At 41.7% G+C, this 17,936-nt stretch overlaps 1 protein-coding gene across 1 annotated transcript in view; it reads left to right on the top strand.

Annotated features, from left to right (window-relative positions):
* LOC114449446 (collagen alpha-1(XI) chain-like) overlaps positions 1–17,936 on the top strand; it is a 70,638-nt gene that overhangs the window by 34,012 nt on the left and 18,690 nt on the right. Inside the window, exons 23-45 of the mRNA XM_028427134.1 lie at positions 45–98; positions 996–1,040; positions 1,267–1,320; positions 1,414–1,458; positions 2,215–2,268; positions 2,350–2,394; positions 3,200–3,253; positions 3,341–3,448; positions 4,360–4,413; positions 6,591–6,644; positions 7,382–7,426; positions 7,660–7,713; positions 7,872–7,916; positions 8,084–8,137; positions 8,262–8,315; positions 8,903–8,956; positions 9,100–9,207; positions 9,546–9,635; positions 11,278–11,331; positions 14,275–14,382; positions 14,462–14,569; positions 15,458–15,511; positions 15,875–15,928. Coding sequence (XP_028282935.1) covers positions 45–98; positions 996–1,040; positions 1,267–1,320; positions 1,414–1,458; positions 2,215–2,268; positions 2,350–2,394; positions 3,200–3,253; positions 3,341–3,448; positions 4,360–4,413; positions 6,591–6,644; positions 7,382–7,426; positions 7,660–7,713; positions 7,872–7,916; positions 8,084–8,137; positions 8,262–8,315; positions 8,903–8,956; positions 9,100–9,207; positions 9,546–9,635; positions 11,278–11,331; positions 14,275–14,382; positions 14,462–14,569; positions 15,458–15,511; positions 15,875–15,928 — 1,449 coding nt within the window. The remainder of the gene's footprint in view (positions 1–44; positions 99–995; positions 1,041–1,266; positions 1,321–1,413; positions 1,459–2,214; positions 2,269–2,349; positions 2,395–3,199; positions 3,254–3,340; positions 3,449–4,359; positions 4,414–6,590; positions 6,645–7,381; positions 7,427–7,659; positions 7,714–7,871; positions 7,917–8,083; positions 8,138–8,261; positions 8,316–8,902; positions 8,957–9,099; positions 9,208–9,545; positions 9,636–11,277; positions 11,332–14,274; positions 14,383–14,461; positions 14,570–15,457; positions 15,512–15,874; positions 15,929–17,936) is intronic.

Genomic DNA, 17,936 nt, shown 5'->3' on the forward strand with positions numbered 1-17,936 from the left:
AATCTGAAATTGTTAATATCTCTGTTTTTCTTTGTTACATACAGGGTCCACAAGGAGAGGCAGGACCTCCTGGGCAACAGGGTTTGCCTGGTCCACATGTAAGTCTCCATGTCTGTCTCTTTATTCAAACCCTGTCTGATCTCTCTGTTTCTCTAATTGTGTCTCCCACCGTCACCTTTCTCTTGATCTCCTCCTGTTATTGCTCCCTGCCTGTCTGTCCTTTTCATGCTTCAGCCTCTTTGCCATATCTACTGCGCAAGAGGGAGTAGTATGAAATCAAATGAGCACTCCTGTTCTCTTAATCAAAGGTCTGTAGACATCATTTTCTTTTGCTGTCCTTCCTTTCGTCTTCACTTTATATTCTTATTGCTGTTGCTAATTTGCCACTATGAATAGCAAAGAATATCCTTCGTGACCTGCTGAGGTTCAACATATTGTATTAATTTGATAGCATGATTACATTCTTGGTGGCACAGTGAAAAAGATTCCACTTTTGAGTCATCTTTAACAGAAAACAGTACTCCCAATATTTTAGCCAGAGCTAAATGACCAGTGCCAGGTGAGTTTCAGTCAGACGCTCACAGCCTGTGCAGGGTGGCGTCATTCCCCTGGAAAGTATTAGCAGCAACCTGCTATTATGCTATACAGGTTGAATAAATAACTTTTTTGTAAGTTGTACATGGCCAGAGGCAGATTGATGTCGTCCAGCGAAAGCATTGGCTGTCCCTAAAACTAACAAAGCTCACTTATTTAAAGTGTTATTACCTTTTTTTTAATTCTTCCTGGGCTGAATTGTCAAAAAGTAGAAGGAGCTTTAAATAAAACACATCTGAATAAGCAAATGCAGGAAGAAGGTGCATAAATTATAAAAATTACATACATAACATGTCGTAAAAATAGTCATCGCCTTCCTCAAAATTATACAACAGGTGTTCTTTAACCCTTAATGTACTTCATTGCTCATGTGTAACAGATCTGTCTGCATTGTCTTTCAGGGTCTTATTGGTCCTCAAGGTCCAATCGGCCCTCCTGGTGAAAAAGTAAGTACGGAGAGAACTCGGTCACCTCATCAGTTCTCCCCCACAGCCCCAATAAGTGAACATTTCAGTCAAGACCTCATAAGTATTTCTGCAGACTTTGCTGCTGAGCTATAGGCTTGCTCCTCTGAAAGCAGAAACACACACAGCGTGCTTTATAAGCACTTTCTTTGCCTGGCTGAAATACAGACCTATCTGTTTATCTGCCTTTATTGCTATCTCTTTGTAGGGACCTCAAGGGAAACAAGGTCTGCCTGGCCTTGGTGGCGCTGACGGCCCTCCTGTAAGTATCACACGTGATGTCTTTTTCATTATTTCTCTCAAATCCCCATTGACAACATGAACCACCGTTGGATTTCTCTTGCTGCTTTTATAGGGTCACCCCGGGAAAGAGGGTCCCCCAGGCGAGAAAGGAGCAGCTGTAAGAATCTTGTTACCTTCTACCTTACAGTGTCTAATTACTGGTACTCTCAAAGTGGCACAGTACATTTCAGATAATTATATTTTTCATTTATTTATTTTACGTGCCAGAAGTATGAGATTTTATCATACCTCAAAATACACTGACCTTTGCTGTTGCAAATCATGTATTGTATTTGTAGTCTTGTGGAGTAAGGAAGTGTTCCAACACAATAAATAGTCTTGCTTTTAGGAATGGTTCCTACAAAGATACATAAATAAAATTACTGAAATATCACCATTATTTTTTTCACCACTGCTTAGCTTGTCAGAGGTTAAACTGTGGAATAATGGCTTTAGTACATATCTGTAAAAGTTTAAATCTGAGTTCACTGATCCTTTTTTCTGGTCTCATATTCTCAGTCCTGTTACAGTCATTACATTGAAATACACTACAGGATGCGACCAAGTACTATCACATATGGAAAAACAGTTATAAGGCTGCTCATTTGTGGCTTTTTATTGTATTCTATTTGATCCCAGCTACCTTGCATTAGAAGCTAGAAGAGTTTTTTAGAAGTTTTTTTTTTTTTTGATTAAGCCCAACATGTCCCTGATGATGCCCTGCGATGGACTGGTGACCCATCCAGGGTGTACCCTGCCTCTCACCTGTAGTTAGCTGGGAGAGGCTCCAGCCCCACGTGACCCTGCACTGCAGGAAGAAGCGGGTTAATAGATGATGGATTGATGTCCCTGATGAGTGTTTCTCTTTTGTTAGGGTCATCCTGGTCCTATGGGATCCATTGGCTACCCTGGACCTCGTGGTGTGAAAGTAAGTGCACTATCTTAGTTGTACGGTACCATTCTTTTTTTTCCTGACTTTCTTCCTGACTCCATAATTTCCACTCTGCAGGGTGCTGAGGGAATCAGAGGTCTTAAAGGTGACAAAGGAGAAAAGGTAATCACCTTTCCTTGTTCCTTTTTTTCCCTTTTCTTTTTTTGTTAATCTCAACATTGTTGACAGATGTCATTCCTCTAAAAATGGACCCATCAAAGTTGTAATTCCTTTGTAAATGAGGCTTCCTTTGAATGCAGCAAGTGGAAAAACTCTTAAAGGCCTATCAGACTGGCAGTTAAGTCCTCATGCCACTGAGCCGTAATGGAGTGTGGAACATTAAACTAGAACGAGGCTGTTTTTGCAGGGCAGTTTCACTGAAGATTGATCTGTTGCCATTGTTTTCTCAGATTGCATTGGTTGGATTTAGCCTGCTGCTGCAAGCTCTGTGTAGTTTTCCCACTCTTTTGTCAGGAAATTGAAGCTGTTGAAGATTCCCTTAAAATGCTGAGCACGTTGTTAACAGGGCCTCTGCTTTGTACATAAAATCCAAGTACATTCCAAAGCTAATAACTCTGCCGTTATTTATTGACTGTGTGGCAATATATCAGAAAATTGGCATCTGAGTATTATTCATGAGCACTCGGCTTGTTCCTGCATTCTCATTTTATACCACCAGGTGTCAGCAGAGCAATACAGAGACAAAAAAGCAAACTTTAAATGTGGATAGGATAGGTGATTTCTGCATTTAGATAGCCACTAGATGTCAGTATTCATCTTTCATACCCGTGAACATGTAACTTTTTTTTCAATAGACAGCTGTCATAATGAGTTTGTCCTTCAAATGATCACTCATTTGTCCGTTTAACAATCATAGATTAAACTAAATGTCACTTTCAAACTAAGCAAAACACTTTCATGTCCTCAGGGAGAAGATGGGTTTCCAGGCTTTAAAGGTGACATGGGCATCAAGGGTGACAAGGTACATCAACATCTCTGCAGAGACCTTTGTTGTTGCAAGGTAAGAAAGGAAAAACACATTTTTTACTTTTGGTTTCTTTGCATTCAGGGAGAAGTTGGCCTACTAGGGCTTCGAGGAGAGGACGGTCCTGAGGGTCCCAAAGGCAAGTCCGGACCCAACGGAGAAGCTGGTCCCATGGGGTTAGCTGGGGAGAAGGTAAAAGGATCGAAATCTGTGAAGAAGTCATGTATAAAAAAAAATGTCAGTGTAGACACTGCACATGAAAAGTCGTTCTCAACGAACTGAAAAGACAGCAGTCTGAAATGTCAAGAGAGAAGTTGCGCAGCTGTCCTGAAGTACAGACTTTATCCAGCCTCCCTTCAACTCTCCAGCAGTCCCATTTTAATTGGCCTGTCTTGGCGAACATTTCTCTATGGAGCTTTGTTCCTGTCATAGAGAATCTTGCTGCAGTATATAAAGTATAGTCTGGTACCTCTGATGAGGAAAAAATAGTTTGTTAATTGTGCTTTAATGTACCGTTTTCCTGTAGTAGATGGGTATGGATCTTTTGCTACATGACAGCACATAAAACAAAGAAATCATTTTGATCGGTAGATATTCTGATTAAAGACAACACAGGAATAAATCTTAATTAGGTTTTAATTAGTATTTTGTATACATTTTGAATTTTTCAGACAAGATAATATAATCAGCTATAATGCTACTTTTGCTTCTGCGCTTTTTACCAGACCTAGAGTACAGAACCAGATTATCTAAAGAATTGAGTTATTACATAAATCCCTGTAAAAAATAACATGACTTGACGTATGTGTAAAAGCACAGGGGACGGTTACATCAGATCCCATGTAATTCCTAATGACCGTACACCCTCTGAAATGTCCAAACTGGACCAACACATTTAGGTGTCAAGCCGAGAAAGCCTCTGCATGGATGACGTCACATTCATAAACATGGTATTAAAAAATTTCCCACACCACAAGTAAAACTTTATGCTTATAACTTTATTACTCCTTGCAATGCTTCTGTGAACTTTACTGCAGTCTGCGGTGGCACAGCGGGAATTCACTGTCTTTGTTTTGTTTTTTGTTTTTTTTGCTTATTTTCAGGGAAAACTTGGAGTCCCTGGATTGCCTGGATACCCTGGAAGACAAGGCCCCAAGGTGTGTGATGACAAGTCAATAACATGCTTGATAAATGCAGGGAAAACTCTTGCTATGGAAGCCTCCCCTCATTCCACTGGGAGGTCAGAGATCAAGGCCAGCTGGAGGGGTTCGGAGTCTTCATTGTTTACTCGCTGCATTGCTCTTCGGTGTCAAATGTTTAAATCTGTGTACTTTTTGTGTGTGTGGGTGGGTGTTCTCCTGTCTTCCTGTGCAGATACAATAATCCACATCTGTACTGCATGAGCGTACAGACAGAATATAAATGCGTTTCTGTATTGACTCTCTCAGCGGCTAATCAACATTCACCCGTTTCTAAAGTCCGCTTCTCTGCTGACTCTAAACCCTTACACCCACCAAACGCAAACCCAAGCAGACACCTACTGTACCCTCTTACCTTTACAGGAGGCATAACTGGCACAGTCACCTGCTGTAGTCATCATCTGTCCTCCCTCCTTAGACTCCAGGCATTATCTAACAGGCTGGCAGTCTGTGCACTGACCGCCGCGGAGCCTCAGCTCCACTATCAAGATGTGCTGCTGCTGCTGCTGCTGCAGCTGCTTCCTCTTGGCTGCTGTCAGCACTGACACCTTGGCACTGATATGACGGGTCAGATACTCTCACAATGTCCAGATAGGCAAGTGTCTTGTTAATGTCAGCGGAAACTGAGCTGAGTGCAGCCCATGAACCATTAAGAGTCTGGAACAAATGAGACAAAGTGGGGGAGGAGCAAACAAATGCAACAAGATAAGAGTTACATAAGGTTACATTTTAATTTAATTTCAACTTTTAATAGACTTTTCCATAATTTGAATCTTTCATTCATTGCTTTTGCAATGGACAGTTTGTATTCATTGCAAAAGCACAATCCACAAAGGTTCCCACTCGAGTCCGAGATCAAATCTTCTTTTTTGACTGTGCTTTCAGAAACAGTTTTTTTGGAGAGACAATAAAGGCATGCTGAGTTTGGCATGGTGCAAAAAGTGCCACAGTTTTCTTTCTTTTAGCCTGTATTTGAAGAGTCTTCTTCTAAAAGAGAGGAGATATCCAGAATTTAAAAATGGTGACACCCACTCAGCCGCTATAGCAAAGTGTTCTTTGCTTTGATGCTGTTTCTTTATATTTGACAGGAACTTAATAATCCTTTTCTACTTGCAGTTTTTTTTAGTGAAATCATGGAATTAAAGAGACCAGGTGCTGCTTTCCATTTGACATAGAACCAAGAAAAGTTTCCATTGCAAAACATCATCAGTGTTCTAAAATGTCACTTGTCTCCATGAAGCCAGACTCAAGGTCAGAGTCTTGGCCCGTTAGCAGCCTTTATCCCCCTGTGATCAGCCTGTGCACAGGTCCCCGTGCTGGCTGTGTTTTTGGCCGCTGCACCCCATCACTCTCTGTTAACAGCTTTCCCACACCGTTAATTCTGGATGCCATTTGCAATAGCTTCAGTGGACTGTCTTATCTCTGTGGCGCAAGTCAGGCTTGTCCAGCATCAGCTCGCCTTTCAGTTTACCATAACTGCACCTCTGTGAAAAACAAATTAGGCTGCACAGATCTCCCCCTTTGCTGCTGTCTCCACAGCGCCGGGGCCTCTCTTCTGCAATTCAGCCCACGCCACCTTGTTGTTGTGCCCTTGCCTATATTGCACAGTATTATGCTTCATATATATATGTATGTGAGGAGTAATGCGCGCTAAAGATGCACCAGAGAAACTCAGAAACACCCTGACCTTGGCGCACAGCTGAAACAAAGTAAGATTTAACTTAAATTGGTTGAAACCTAAAAGTGAAGTTGAATTGTTTAGCTGCTTGGTACTCCTGTTATTCATCCAACAGTGATTGCCCTTCTGGTATTTGTTTGACTGGCACCATTTCTTCTATCAGACAGCCCAGCCAGCAAAAGCCCCATAACTAAATTGCTGATGGGTATCAAAGGGGATCTGCTGTTTCCCCTTCCTTTGTCTTTATTTGCTCCCAATCCCCTTTTTTCTTCCTATTTTGCTCCCTCCAGCCTCCAGCCTGTGTTATAATTATTAACACTTGTGTGTCAGAAAGTTTCGGAAAGTGACAAGGAAACTTAAAAACATTGTCTTCATCTCAAGAATTATAAACAGTGTTTCTGTGTAAGGACACCTCTTGCTGTAAACCTTTAACCTCACTCATTTCCTCTTCTTGCAGGGCTCCAATGGCTTCAATGGATTCCCGGGGGCGAATGGCGAAAAGGGAGCAAGGGTGAGAAAAATTCCTAATTTTCTCTTCAGTTAAAGCCATGCAGACTCGAAGGGCTTCTTTACTGATGCAAGGGAAGTAAGATAGACTGAAGTGCAGCATGGTCAGTCATTTAATGTAAGTTTAGATCTGATTGACGACTTGAAGGACAAAAAATACCCTCGTTGATCTATGTGTAGTAGAACAGGAATGCCACATTAAACGTGGATATTAGTGTTTTCAAAATCTGCCTTTTAGCCACATGACACGGCCTGAGGCTTGAAAGCAGAACCAAATTATTTCTTCATATTGTTTGTCAACATTCTCCACCAGGTTGCCGTAAAGAATTATATTCAGCTGCTCAAGCAGTCTGGCTGAAAAGGGTTACAGCTGAAGGGATGAAGGACAGAGAGGGAGGGCTGTAGAATGATGGGGTTATTATTGACAAGACAAGCGCATCTGGGCTCTCAGACGGACACTGAGAGGCAGACACGGCTGGCCCCAGTATGGTAGAACTGACAGGTAGTTCGAGCTGTCAAGCGCCTGTGGGTAACCACTTACCGCAGCAATTTGATTATTTATTTTTGTCCAGAGATGCTCAGATGGTTTTGTTTCATCCCAAGCCCCCTTAGCAGTTGTTTCTATCTAATGTTCAAGTGTATTTGTTGTTTGCCTAAACTTCTTAGAAGAGCTTTTAAAAAGTACCGAGGGCACAGGGAAGTTTTATGTCCTAAATCAAAGCTTTTGTTTTTCCTTCACAGGGGATCGCTGGCAAAGCTGGCCCCAGAGGGCAACGCGGCCCAACGGTAAGCAATTCATCTGTCTGCCAGCTCAGCCCGAGTCCTCCAAATAAATGATTTATTGAGTTTAAATGAAAATCACATCTTTTGTGTGGTTGTGTTTGAGGTTTATATTTGATGCATAGGGCAGAGACGGATATAGACAGTGATTACCTGCCCTTGCTTTCTGTGTTTCGGTTTGTTTTGTACTGTATAATGCAGTTTTGATGACTGTTTTGTTTTATATGCACTGAACGTAGGGTCCACGTGGGGGCCGTGGTGCAAGAGGACCAACAGGAAAGCCAGGTGCAAAGGTGAGAGCCAAGGACATTCGGAACATGCAGCATCAGGAGAATAAACTGTTCAGCTAAATCACAGAGGCTTGCTGTGTAACCTCACAGATACATTTTACTCACAGAGAGTGTTTTGACAAATTTCACAATGTTCCTCTGTGTCTTTCCGTCCTCCTCAGGGCACCTCAGGCAATGATGGACCTCCCGGCCCTCCTGGAGAGCGGGTTAGTATCTGACTTTTTTTGATCACTGCCTATTGTTTATATTGTTGCAGTGTGCACTCAAAGATGCTACACATTTATAAGGAAATGGGTGTTTCCTAATCACAGAAAGCTGCAACTAGAATACAAGTGAATTTCAGTGACATGGTTTCATCCTGTCTTTTTTTAAGGGACCTCAAGGACCACAGGGACCTGTCGGTTTCCCCGGACCCAAAGGACCTAATGTAAGTATCTGTTGTCAAAGTGTCTATGAGCTGGCAACTATCCAGAGCCACGTTAACACTTCTCATAGGAGCTTTTCAAATATTAATACACACTTTTTTTTTCCTCCTGTTCTCTCTATTCCAGGGCCCACCAGGCAAAGATGGGCTGCCCGGTCATCCTGGACAGAGGGGAGAGACGGTGAGTGTTGTGCATGTATGGAACTTGACCTGCAGAAAGGTTTTGAGAGGAAGAAGAGGAGTTGTTTTCCTCAAAACATTTTCTTTTTTTTTTAAATAAACTATTATTCCATCTTCTTTAATAAAATCAACCAACACAACCCAATGCAGATGTGTTCTGTCTTGTCCAAAAACCGGTGGCATTATCAGGACACTGATACATCTTTCCTAAGTTGCTGCAGAACACACAGAAGATGCTGTATTTCAGTGACCTACAACAACAATGTAAACATCCTGCTTGATTGGGTTTTAACATTTATGGTGTCCTCCTACAGTGCCTTCGTGGGTGCCTTCTTGTTAGGAATAAAACCCCAAATGCCAACTGTTCACTGATCGCTGAAGTGCTTTTATTCTTGCACAGACAGACGTCTCTGCAGGGATTTCTCAATGTCTTCTCTAAGCAGCTTCTTTCTTATACTCTTTGTTATCTGACAGTGTCACGTTAGTCATAACAGAGCTGTACAGTTTCAGTTTCCTACTTCCTATGTTTTGAGATTATTTAATATGTAAAATAGGGATCAGTCTAACCCCTTTGTTTTTCTCTTTCAGGGTTTCCAAGGAAAAACCGGACCTCCGGGACCTGGAGGAGTAGTTGGACCACAGGTACAGACCTTAATGTAATAAGCTGTAATATGCTGACATACTGCACACATCTTGATGTAGGTCTGTTGTTGGAGGGCTTGATTCCCTGATTCTTTCTCATTAAACATTTTTTAAGCATATTAACCTTAGCATGTCCTTGATAGGGCCCAACTGGAGAGACAGGACCCAGTGGAGAACGAGGACACCCAGGATCCCCTGGCCCACCTGGTGAGCAAGGTCTACCTGGAGCTGCTGGAAAAGAAGGTGGAAAGGTGAGAGAGTATACATTTTAGATGTTTGTATTAAAATGACTCTGGAGTGAAGGGGTTACTTTTATGTCCCGGTTTTGCAATCAAACATAATAAAGTATTTTAGTGTTTGGGACAATTAAAACACACACATGTTGCTGCTTTATTAATGATTTCAAAGTTGTTGATCTTTTTATGCCATTACTTTTTAATCATTTGCTGTTGTTTGCACATAAAAATTGAATTACTTTTAATTGTTTTTTTTTCTCACAGATTAATCCATCCTCTTTTTTTCACTTGTTTAATGATGGTGATGATTACCTGGTGTTCGCTGAGTGATGTTACTCTGTCTCTGTCTGTAGGGTGATCCAGGACCTCACGGTCACAGTGGAAAACCGGGACCTCAAGGGCTGAAGGGTTTCGGCGGGGCAAGAGGTCTTCCAGGGGCCATGGTAACACGCTGATTAACACACAGTCAGACAAACACGCACACTCAGAGATGTGTGTCATACCACATCCTGAGCATGCACCCGTCTGTATTTAGCTCCAAACCCCAATTACCAGGCTAACAACCTGCTGTTAAACCAAATGTCAAGCTTGGCAGTGATCCGGACTAAAAAGTGCAGAACTGGCTTACACAGGACTGAAAGCGAGGACGGAGCCAGAAGCTATATTGATGTATTTTATCATCATTAATATCACTTATTTTGAAGCTGCAAATGTGTCTTTGGAAACGTCTCTGTAATCAGATGTAGTCTGCATTCAGAGTTCCTTCTTGTTTTGCTTCCAATCGAAGAATGAGTCAGACCTCTTTGATTCTGATTCAAACCCACAACTCAGTGACCACATCGTACACACCCTTAGCCTGCTGAATAACCCAAATTAATTCACAAAAGGAGTGGGTGAGAAAAAGTTCAAGGTGAGAGCGGATGGCCGTTAGGGGAGAGTGAGGTTTTTGGGGGTTGCTGTGGCTCATTACAAGGCTGACCATTATTACAGCATAGGACTCCACTGCACTGACTTATTATGTTACTTGCTATGTTTATCCCATGTGTGCAGAGTGGCTTTCCCTCTATAACACACACACACACGTTCTCCCACTATCTAAGTAACAAACACACAATGCAGCAACACATGTACCTGTTGTATTGATTTTTTTTGCTGCTTATGCCATCAAACTTTATTCTTCTCACACACACAAACACACACTCACACACACACTCACTCACACTCTTCATCTCATCTCTCAGTCTTGAAAGAAAGAAAGGCACTGTTGCAATATACGAGCCAATAAATAACTTTTTTGTGTGTCCAGCAAAGAGAGATGCTTCCATTCTAATGCACTGTGGTGAAATGTGGAAGCCGGGGAGGTGGAGAGCCTGCTTGGCAGCCTCTGCAACCCCCCTGGCTCTGCTGGAGCCTGTAAATTAGTTATTATAATGAAAGTCTTTACTGCCTCTGGTGAACTGTGTTTTCCATAAGCAGTCTCAGCCTCCTGGATTCAGCACAGGCTTTTCTATTCAAGAGCCAGCATCTCGAGTAGATGACGAAGGGGCCACAGACAGATGGACTATACCTGTACTTGTTGCCCACGGCGGGCTTTAAGAACATCTCTTTTTCATTTCCTTTGAAGCTCATTTAATGCATTAATACTATAAATATTCTGTATTCCTAATACAGATTAGGCTACATCATCATTTATTAAAGTAACACACATTTCCTCTGGTGGTGTGCTGTACTGCAGCCCAGGTAAAGTTTTAAGAAACTGGAGATTAATGAGTGTTGAGCTTGGCGAGTATAGACAAATGAAATCATACACATACATACACTTATTATTACACTAATTACACATTGATTATTTAGCTCTTCTCACGGTCACCTGTTAGTACCTTTGTGTGTTGTGAAAAGGTTTTAAAAGAACTGTTTCTGGATCCATACATGCTCATAAATAATTGCACACATGTATCTGCACACACAAAAACATTTAGTGACCCATTGGAGAGCTGTGATGACCGCTGTTTCAATGGTGCTGAGTAGCAGCCCTGGAGCGAGCAAGATCTAACCCCTTCTCTTCTGCTTGTCCTCTACTTTCAGGGTCCAGGTGGCTTAAAGGGAGGAGAAGGCCCTCAGGGTCCCCCCGGCCCTATTGTAAGTAGCCTGTTACTATGGTTACCTCATCTCTTTTTCTCTTAGTTGTTCCCCCCTCTCTCTCTCTCTCTCTGCCACAGCAATTGCAGTGAAAAGTGACTTGAGCTTTTGGAGAATGGAGTTGCACCTGCTGTGCACAGCTCCCATTCTCCAGTCATTCAGCAGCACGTGGATGCAAACTGCAGTGAGAAGGGCAGTAAAGTAACAAAAAAAAAATCAGTCCCCAGGTCAAAAGATGATGTTCAATATGAATATACATTTAAATTGTTAACGTGTCATTATTTACATTGATAATCTTTCACACTGTGACAGTTAAGCTCAAGATCATATTTGGCTTTTATTGACGTGATTTATTCAGCAGTTTATTTGCCCGGCAGAAGGCACCACACATCTGTTTTCTAAAGAATAACTGTCAGCTGTTTGAATTAAGATCTTTACTGTTTGATGAAAGCAATATGCTGCATAAATTGTTTTTGTTGTTGCTCAGCATCCCTGCTTCAGAAACACCTAATCACTGCTTAATTGCCTAATTGAACAACAAGTACTATGATTCTTGCAACTTGATTGGTCGGAGATGTTTTCTTCTCACATTTAGTAGTTGCTATAGCAACTGTTGTGGCACAGATGGAGCAAGTTTGCGTGTGTGTATGTGTTGTTGTTGTTTTTTTTTTTTATGACCAATACTTTTAAAGAAACTTTTCACCCTAATGGCAAACAGGATGTTTTTCTCTGCACCATAAATGTGTGTAAAAGGTCTCCTTTTCTATATTATAGCTTCAATTATATACTGTTGCTGCGGCACTTAAGAACTACTGTGGCCCTGAAAAGGAGCAGGGGTGTCAGGGTAATCCATAAATAAGTGGGGCACTCCTTTTCTTGCCTTTGTCTCTGAGCCCCTCAGTTAGGGAGATATATGCAATGAAAAGCCTCAGGAGCTCCGGTGGTGATTCTGTACAGAAAGCTGACTGACAGGCAGCTTTGAACTGTCTGACATTTTGTTCGAGCGTTAAACGCAGGCTCCCGATAATTGCCCCTGCTCACCAGTGACAGAGCAACACCAGATTAGATGACAGCGGATATGCAGAGCACGCATGAAAAGATGATGAAAGTGAGAAGAAGGGCGTTCTCTCAATGAGTGGAGCCATTTCCACTGCAAAATGAGATAGTTTTCTTAAATTGGCTTGAAAGTGAGTCATTGGCTGAAAAACACGCAATAGACTGTTTTGGTGGTGTTTGAAAAACTCCTTAAAAAAGAGCCCATGCACACAAGAGATCTGATATTTTCCCCCCATCGATTTCCTGCCAGAGATGGAGCTGCTGTTGTGTTGTGGGGAAAGTCTGTGAGTGTTGTGTATTGCCCTTTTGAGAGTGTGTGTTTGAAAGACCATGAAAGAAAGAAGCACAGAATAAAAGGATGCATGCGACAAGTCACAAACGCTGCTGCTTTTGTCTTGCACTTGATTTTTAGCCAGAGAATCGTGTGTGTGTGTGTGTGTGTGGGAGGAAAACAGAGAGGGAGAATGTGGAGTTATTCGAGTGAAAGAAACTTGTGTGTATCTTTGTGTGTGTGTGTGAGTGAGTCCTGGTGGGCAGGTTGGCAGGCTGTGGATGACAGTTTGGAGCTGTGTGTGTCACCAGCAATGTCTGTCATGGAATGGGCCAGGCATATGAGTGCCAGGTGGCAGCTCATATCAGCAGCTGAATCAGTGTGTTTGTGTGTGAGAGAGAGAGAGTCAGGATGAAGCTGTGGACCATACACACACACACACACACACACACATCTTATTTGAAAGCAGTCTAAGACCTTTGCTGGGTAGGAAGCTGTTGTAATGACCTGCTGGTCAGAGATGTAGTCACAGTTTATGTAATTTGAGCCACCTACACAGTGATGAGCACCCAGCTGGGAATTGTGAAGAGCAGGGTAATAAGATGTCGGAGATAATGGCGAGACCTTCCAGAAGGCCTTGGCAGAAGAAAGCGGCTCAATCCTATTAGGGAGATAAGAGTTTGGCCGTCAGAGCAGCTCTCATCCTGGTGAAGATTTGATGCTGTCAGCAGGGTCAATATGCTTTTATTATTGTAATCAGTTTATGATTCACAGCTTACGTTATTATAGCTTCTAACAGCAAGCAACTAGGAACTAACCAAGCTCACAGGTGTGCTTCAGAGACTGACCAATGCTGGGCGAGCTGGATTTTAATCAATAACTCTATGTGGGTGTTTGTTTAGGAGCTTTCCCGCGACGAATTAGCGCCACCTTCTGCTCAGCAGGGATATGTGCACTGCTACACTAAACTAACCAATGACACAATCTCTAAATTACCCAAGGATCTTTTTACTGCATTGTGTGATGTAAAAAATACAAAAACAACAGGCTTCATGTTTCACATCCAGTATGGACATACCTCATACAATCAATCGGGCTCTCAGGTGTTTGCTGGAAAAGTCAGTAACTTCAGTAAAAAAGTAATTTTTGAAAAAGAGGTTTATATGTCTGTGAAAGAAGTCTTTGTTCCAGCAACCTTCACATTATTGACATTTTATTCTATAGAAATAAGGTTCCTAGAAAATCACCTTTCTTTTAAATGAAACGTTTCATTTTTCCAGACAAAGCACCATTTCTGTGGCAGCTTCTTACCTTTAGAATAGAATAGAATAGAATATACTTTATTAATCCCTTTGGGAAGGTCCCTCAGGGAAATTCGGGTACCAGCAGCAATACAACACCAACAGTCAGAGCAAGAGTTAAATAGAATAAAATAGAACATCGTACAGTAAAAAATAAAAGATAAATAAAAGATAAGAGGAATTCTGTACAAACATTGCACACCAGCATAGATGGTACAGATGGATTATTGTACATGTAAATTTACTGCAGGAAATTGACATTGTTGATTTGCTTTCTCATAACATCACAATAACTAACGGCTCTTTGATCAATAGGGTTCTCCTGGAGAGAGAGGACCCGCTGGCCCTGGAGGTCCTATTGGTCTGACGGGACGCAATGGCCCACAAGGACCACCAGGCCCGGCTGGAGAGAAAGGAGCTCCTGTGAGTGTCACTTATGTCACTTAGTGATTTTTTTTTTTTTGCAGCACCTTTTAATGAATTTGATGCTTGCGATGTGTAGGGAGAGAAGGGTCCCATGGGTCCTGCAGGTCGTGACGGCATTCAAGGTCCTGTTGGTCTTCCCGGTCCAGCTGGTCCACAGGGTCCCCCCGGAGAGGACGGTGACAAGGTGGAGTAACACCTCAAACTAAGAATCGCTGGTTTAAATATCCAGCTTAGAGAGTTTAGAGAGAGCTGCGACACCTGGAACCACCAGCTGTAACAAGAACACCTGCAAGGTTGTCTTTCATACCAAAATGAGATTTCTGATAATATCAAAGAATACAACACATGCTCGCGGCTGTCAGTGTCTTCAAATGCCCCTAAAAATGTGAAGAATGTCAAAGGCATTTAAAAAAAAAAACAAGATGATTTCAGACTCAGGCTGTGGGCACAATAAACATATTCTCACCTCATACAAACATGCATATACAGTATATATACACACATCTCTATACAGACAGCACGCCATATAGACTACCAAACGAACCCAAATGTGTTGTGCAGTCACATGGCTTTGCTTGTAGCTTGTTATGGCAGAAAATATTATCCCTGGTAGAACAGATTGTTGCATTCAGTAAACAAAATAAACATGGTCAGGAAACATTAACATATGTCTAAATGCAAATTGATAAACAAATACATAAATACATGCGCTGAAATGGCCAACTGTTTACACATTGTGTTTCCCCTGGGCCTCCAAATCCTCATTTTTTTTTTTTATATACATCTGTAAGCATCACACCTCCCGGATCCCAGTCACGTCTTCTGTCAATCATCATGCCAATGGGGTTAGACAGGGAGCCAATCAATTAATTGCAAACACTCAACCCAAGGTCTTTGTGGGCCAATCAAATTAGAATCTCTGTAGAAATATTTACTACCCATTCACGGTAAAGGTGACACTTTAAGATATTGGACTTTGACTAAACACAGGAGCTTTTTAAGATGGAGAGGAGAGATGTAAACTCTGTTCTGTGTGTGTGTGTGTGTGTGTGTGTGTGTGTTTGCACCACAGGGAGAAGTTGGCGGACCTGGACAAAAGGGAAGCAAAGGAGACAAGGGTGAATCTGTGAGTCTTTTCTGTATACTTTCTCTTTTTTTATCAATTTTATGCAGAGCAGCAAGGTTTAAAATTATGATCTATGCTAATCTGGTGAAGAACAGTAATCTTTGCTGTTGGTTTCTTAAATGATCTGAATAAATCAAAAACACAGGTTACTTGGCAATGACTTATGTGCATTTATCTTGCCCTAACCAGCCTGCAGGATATGAAATATTAAGTGAAGCGCTGGTATGCTTACGAATTGGTTAGTTAGTGCGTTGTGTCCTCATTTTAAAGTCATTGCTTCACATCAATTTACATTTTCTACCCAAACTTCCACAAACCACAGACACTGCTGTTAGAACTGTTCTCCATTCCTTCTGTTTTTAGGGTCCACCAGGCCCAAGTGGTCTCCAGGGTGTGGTTGGAGCTCCCGGTCCAGCTGTAAGTATCACTTCCTCAATAAAATGCCCCATAAAGTATTATTATTTACTCTTCTTGTTGACTTATGCTGTGTACGGATGTCATAATCAGGAGTGAGACGTGAAGTGAAAGGCAAATACCCACTTGCTAACCCATGTACACCAGTCAGTCCTGGAAAAAGATTTCAGCCTTTGAGTCTGAATTTTTTAAAGGTGTTTTGTTTCCAGCATTTCTGATGTGTAAAGAATGTAATGTGCTGGTTCCCCCTAATGTCAGCCCCTGGTTACTAGAGTAGTGTTTGGAAGAGGAGAACAATGAAATGGCCAAGGTTCTGGGAACACACCAGAGGTGATCATTTAGTTGGACTCGGACCGAAAGGCCACAGGCAAAGGCAGGAGGTTGTTAACTAGTGAACTCAAGACCTGTATTAAAATTATTTTTGTCTGGTTGCATAATAGATAATAGTTCAAAATGTAAGAACCAGAACCATTCCTTATTGGTGACCCCCTATGGACGTGTGCAAGCAAGTCTCCTGTGGATCAGTTCAGGCAATACAGCAGTCATCCTGCAGTGTCATGGATATTGTAGCAGGACTGTGAATTATACCAGACTGTTAGCTCAGGTAAAAAAAATACAGCCAGCACCACAATTATCCCCGATAACTAAGCTACAGCTAGCTTGCTAGCCTACACTGCCGCCATCGCCTCTTCCGGTGGACCCTATTTCACCTAAATTCTTAAAAAATATGAATGGTGATCTATGGAGAAAGACTCTGGATTACACATATAAGATAATTTTAAAAACACATATGTAAATAAATGTTTGGTTTTGCATAGAATACCATGTCACTTAACACGTCACTTTCTTCCTTTATCCATCCAATAGTCTGTCTAGTTTAAGCAGTTTAACACAGATACTACTAGTGACTCTATAATGACATCACAGAAACATTTGCTTCAACAAAGTGCAACTTTCTTTATCTCTAAATCTCTAAAACCTTTAAAATTGTCATCATGTGTGACCCATAGTGAAACATCAGCTACTGTTGTGTCCCAATTACATGGAAAGCAGACAACAGGCAGTCAAGAAAGTCACAAAAGTTCATGTTAGGATCCATTTATGCATTCGCATGAAAAAGTGATTAATAAACTTGAATGAATTCTATTTTTTTCTTACTTTTAATAGTCCTGTTTGATAGATTGGATAAATTGGGCACTTGGCTCTTTAAAATGCTAAATTAGAGACCTCTGTTACAACAAGGTAGCCTGATTTAAATAAACAATGTTTTATTCCCCAGGTGGACAGAAATTAAGTACCGTTCCAGCCAGGTCAGGGACACACTATGCTTACAGCATTGCTTTTTAATGTTGCCTCTGCAGTCCAAAAACCTTTGGCTGCAGTTCCTGTTCATTTTTAAGCCTCTCCATCCTTTTATCATTTTAATGTTACGCAAATTTTATTTTAATCATAACTTTTACTTCAGACTGTTTGATCAAGGTGGTTAAAAAACTTTGTCTAGTAGACCACCCATCAGAATTTGTATGTTTTAAAAGTCATACACAGGAGTAAACTTGTGACTTTCGTCTCACGACCCGCGACGGTATGCCAGCCAATCATTTCCCTGTATGACCTCATATGGCACCGGGACAAGCTGCCTTACAACCTCTGTTCATCCATCTCATTACCACAACAGGGAAAGTCCTGTTTCTACAATAGCTGATGGCCTGGGGGCAACTAACAGCTCATTGCTGTAAATTAGCAGGCTTTAACAACCATTGTAGCAAAGATTCAGCATCTGCAGGGCTCAGTGGGGGCTAGAATAGACCCGGTGGGATGGATTGCCGTGAGCAGGTAGTGCACCCAAGCTGAATAACAAATTATTTCACAGTTGTTTGTCCTGGTGAGTCAGTCTGCTCATGTGTATTCATATCTTCATGACTGAGTCCTGACTGTGTAGTCTCAAGACAATCAGCTCGGTAATTCTCAGTGCTGTTACCACTTTTTGACTTAAACCAGCCCGTCCTCTCAA

Source organism: Parambassis ranga, chromosome 17 (genome assembly GCF_900634625.1).
Source record: "Parambassis ranga chromosome 17, fParRan2.1, whole genome shotgun sequence".
NCBI classification, from domain to species: Eukaryota; Metazoa; Chordata; class Actinopteri; family Ambassidae; genus Parambassis; species Parambassis ranga.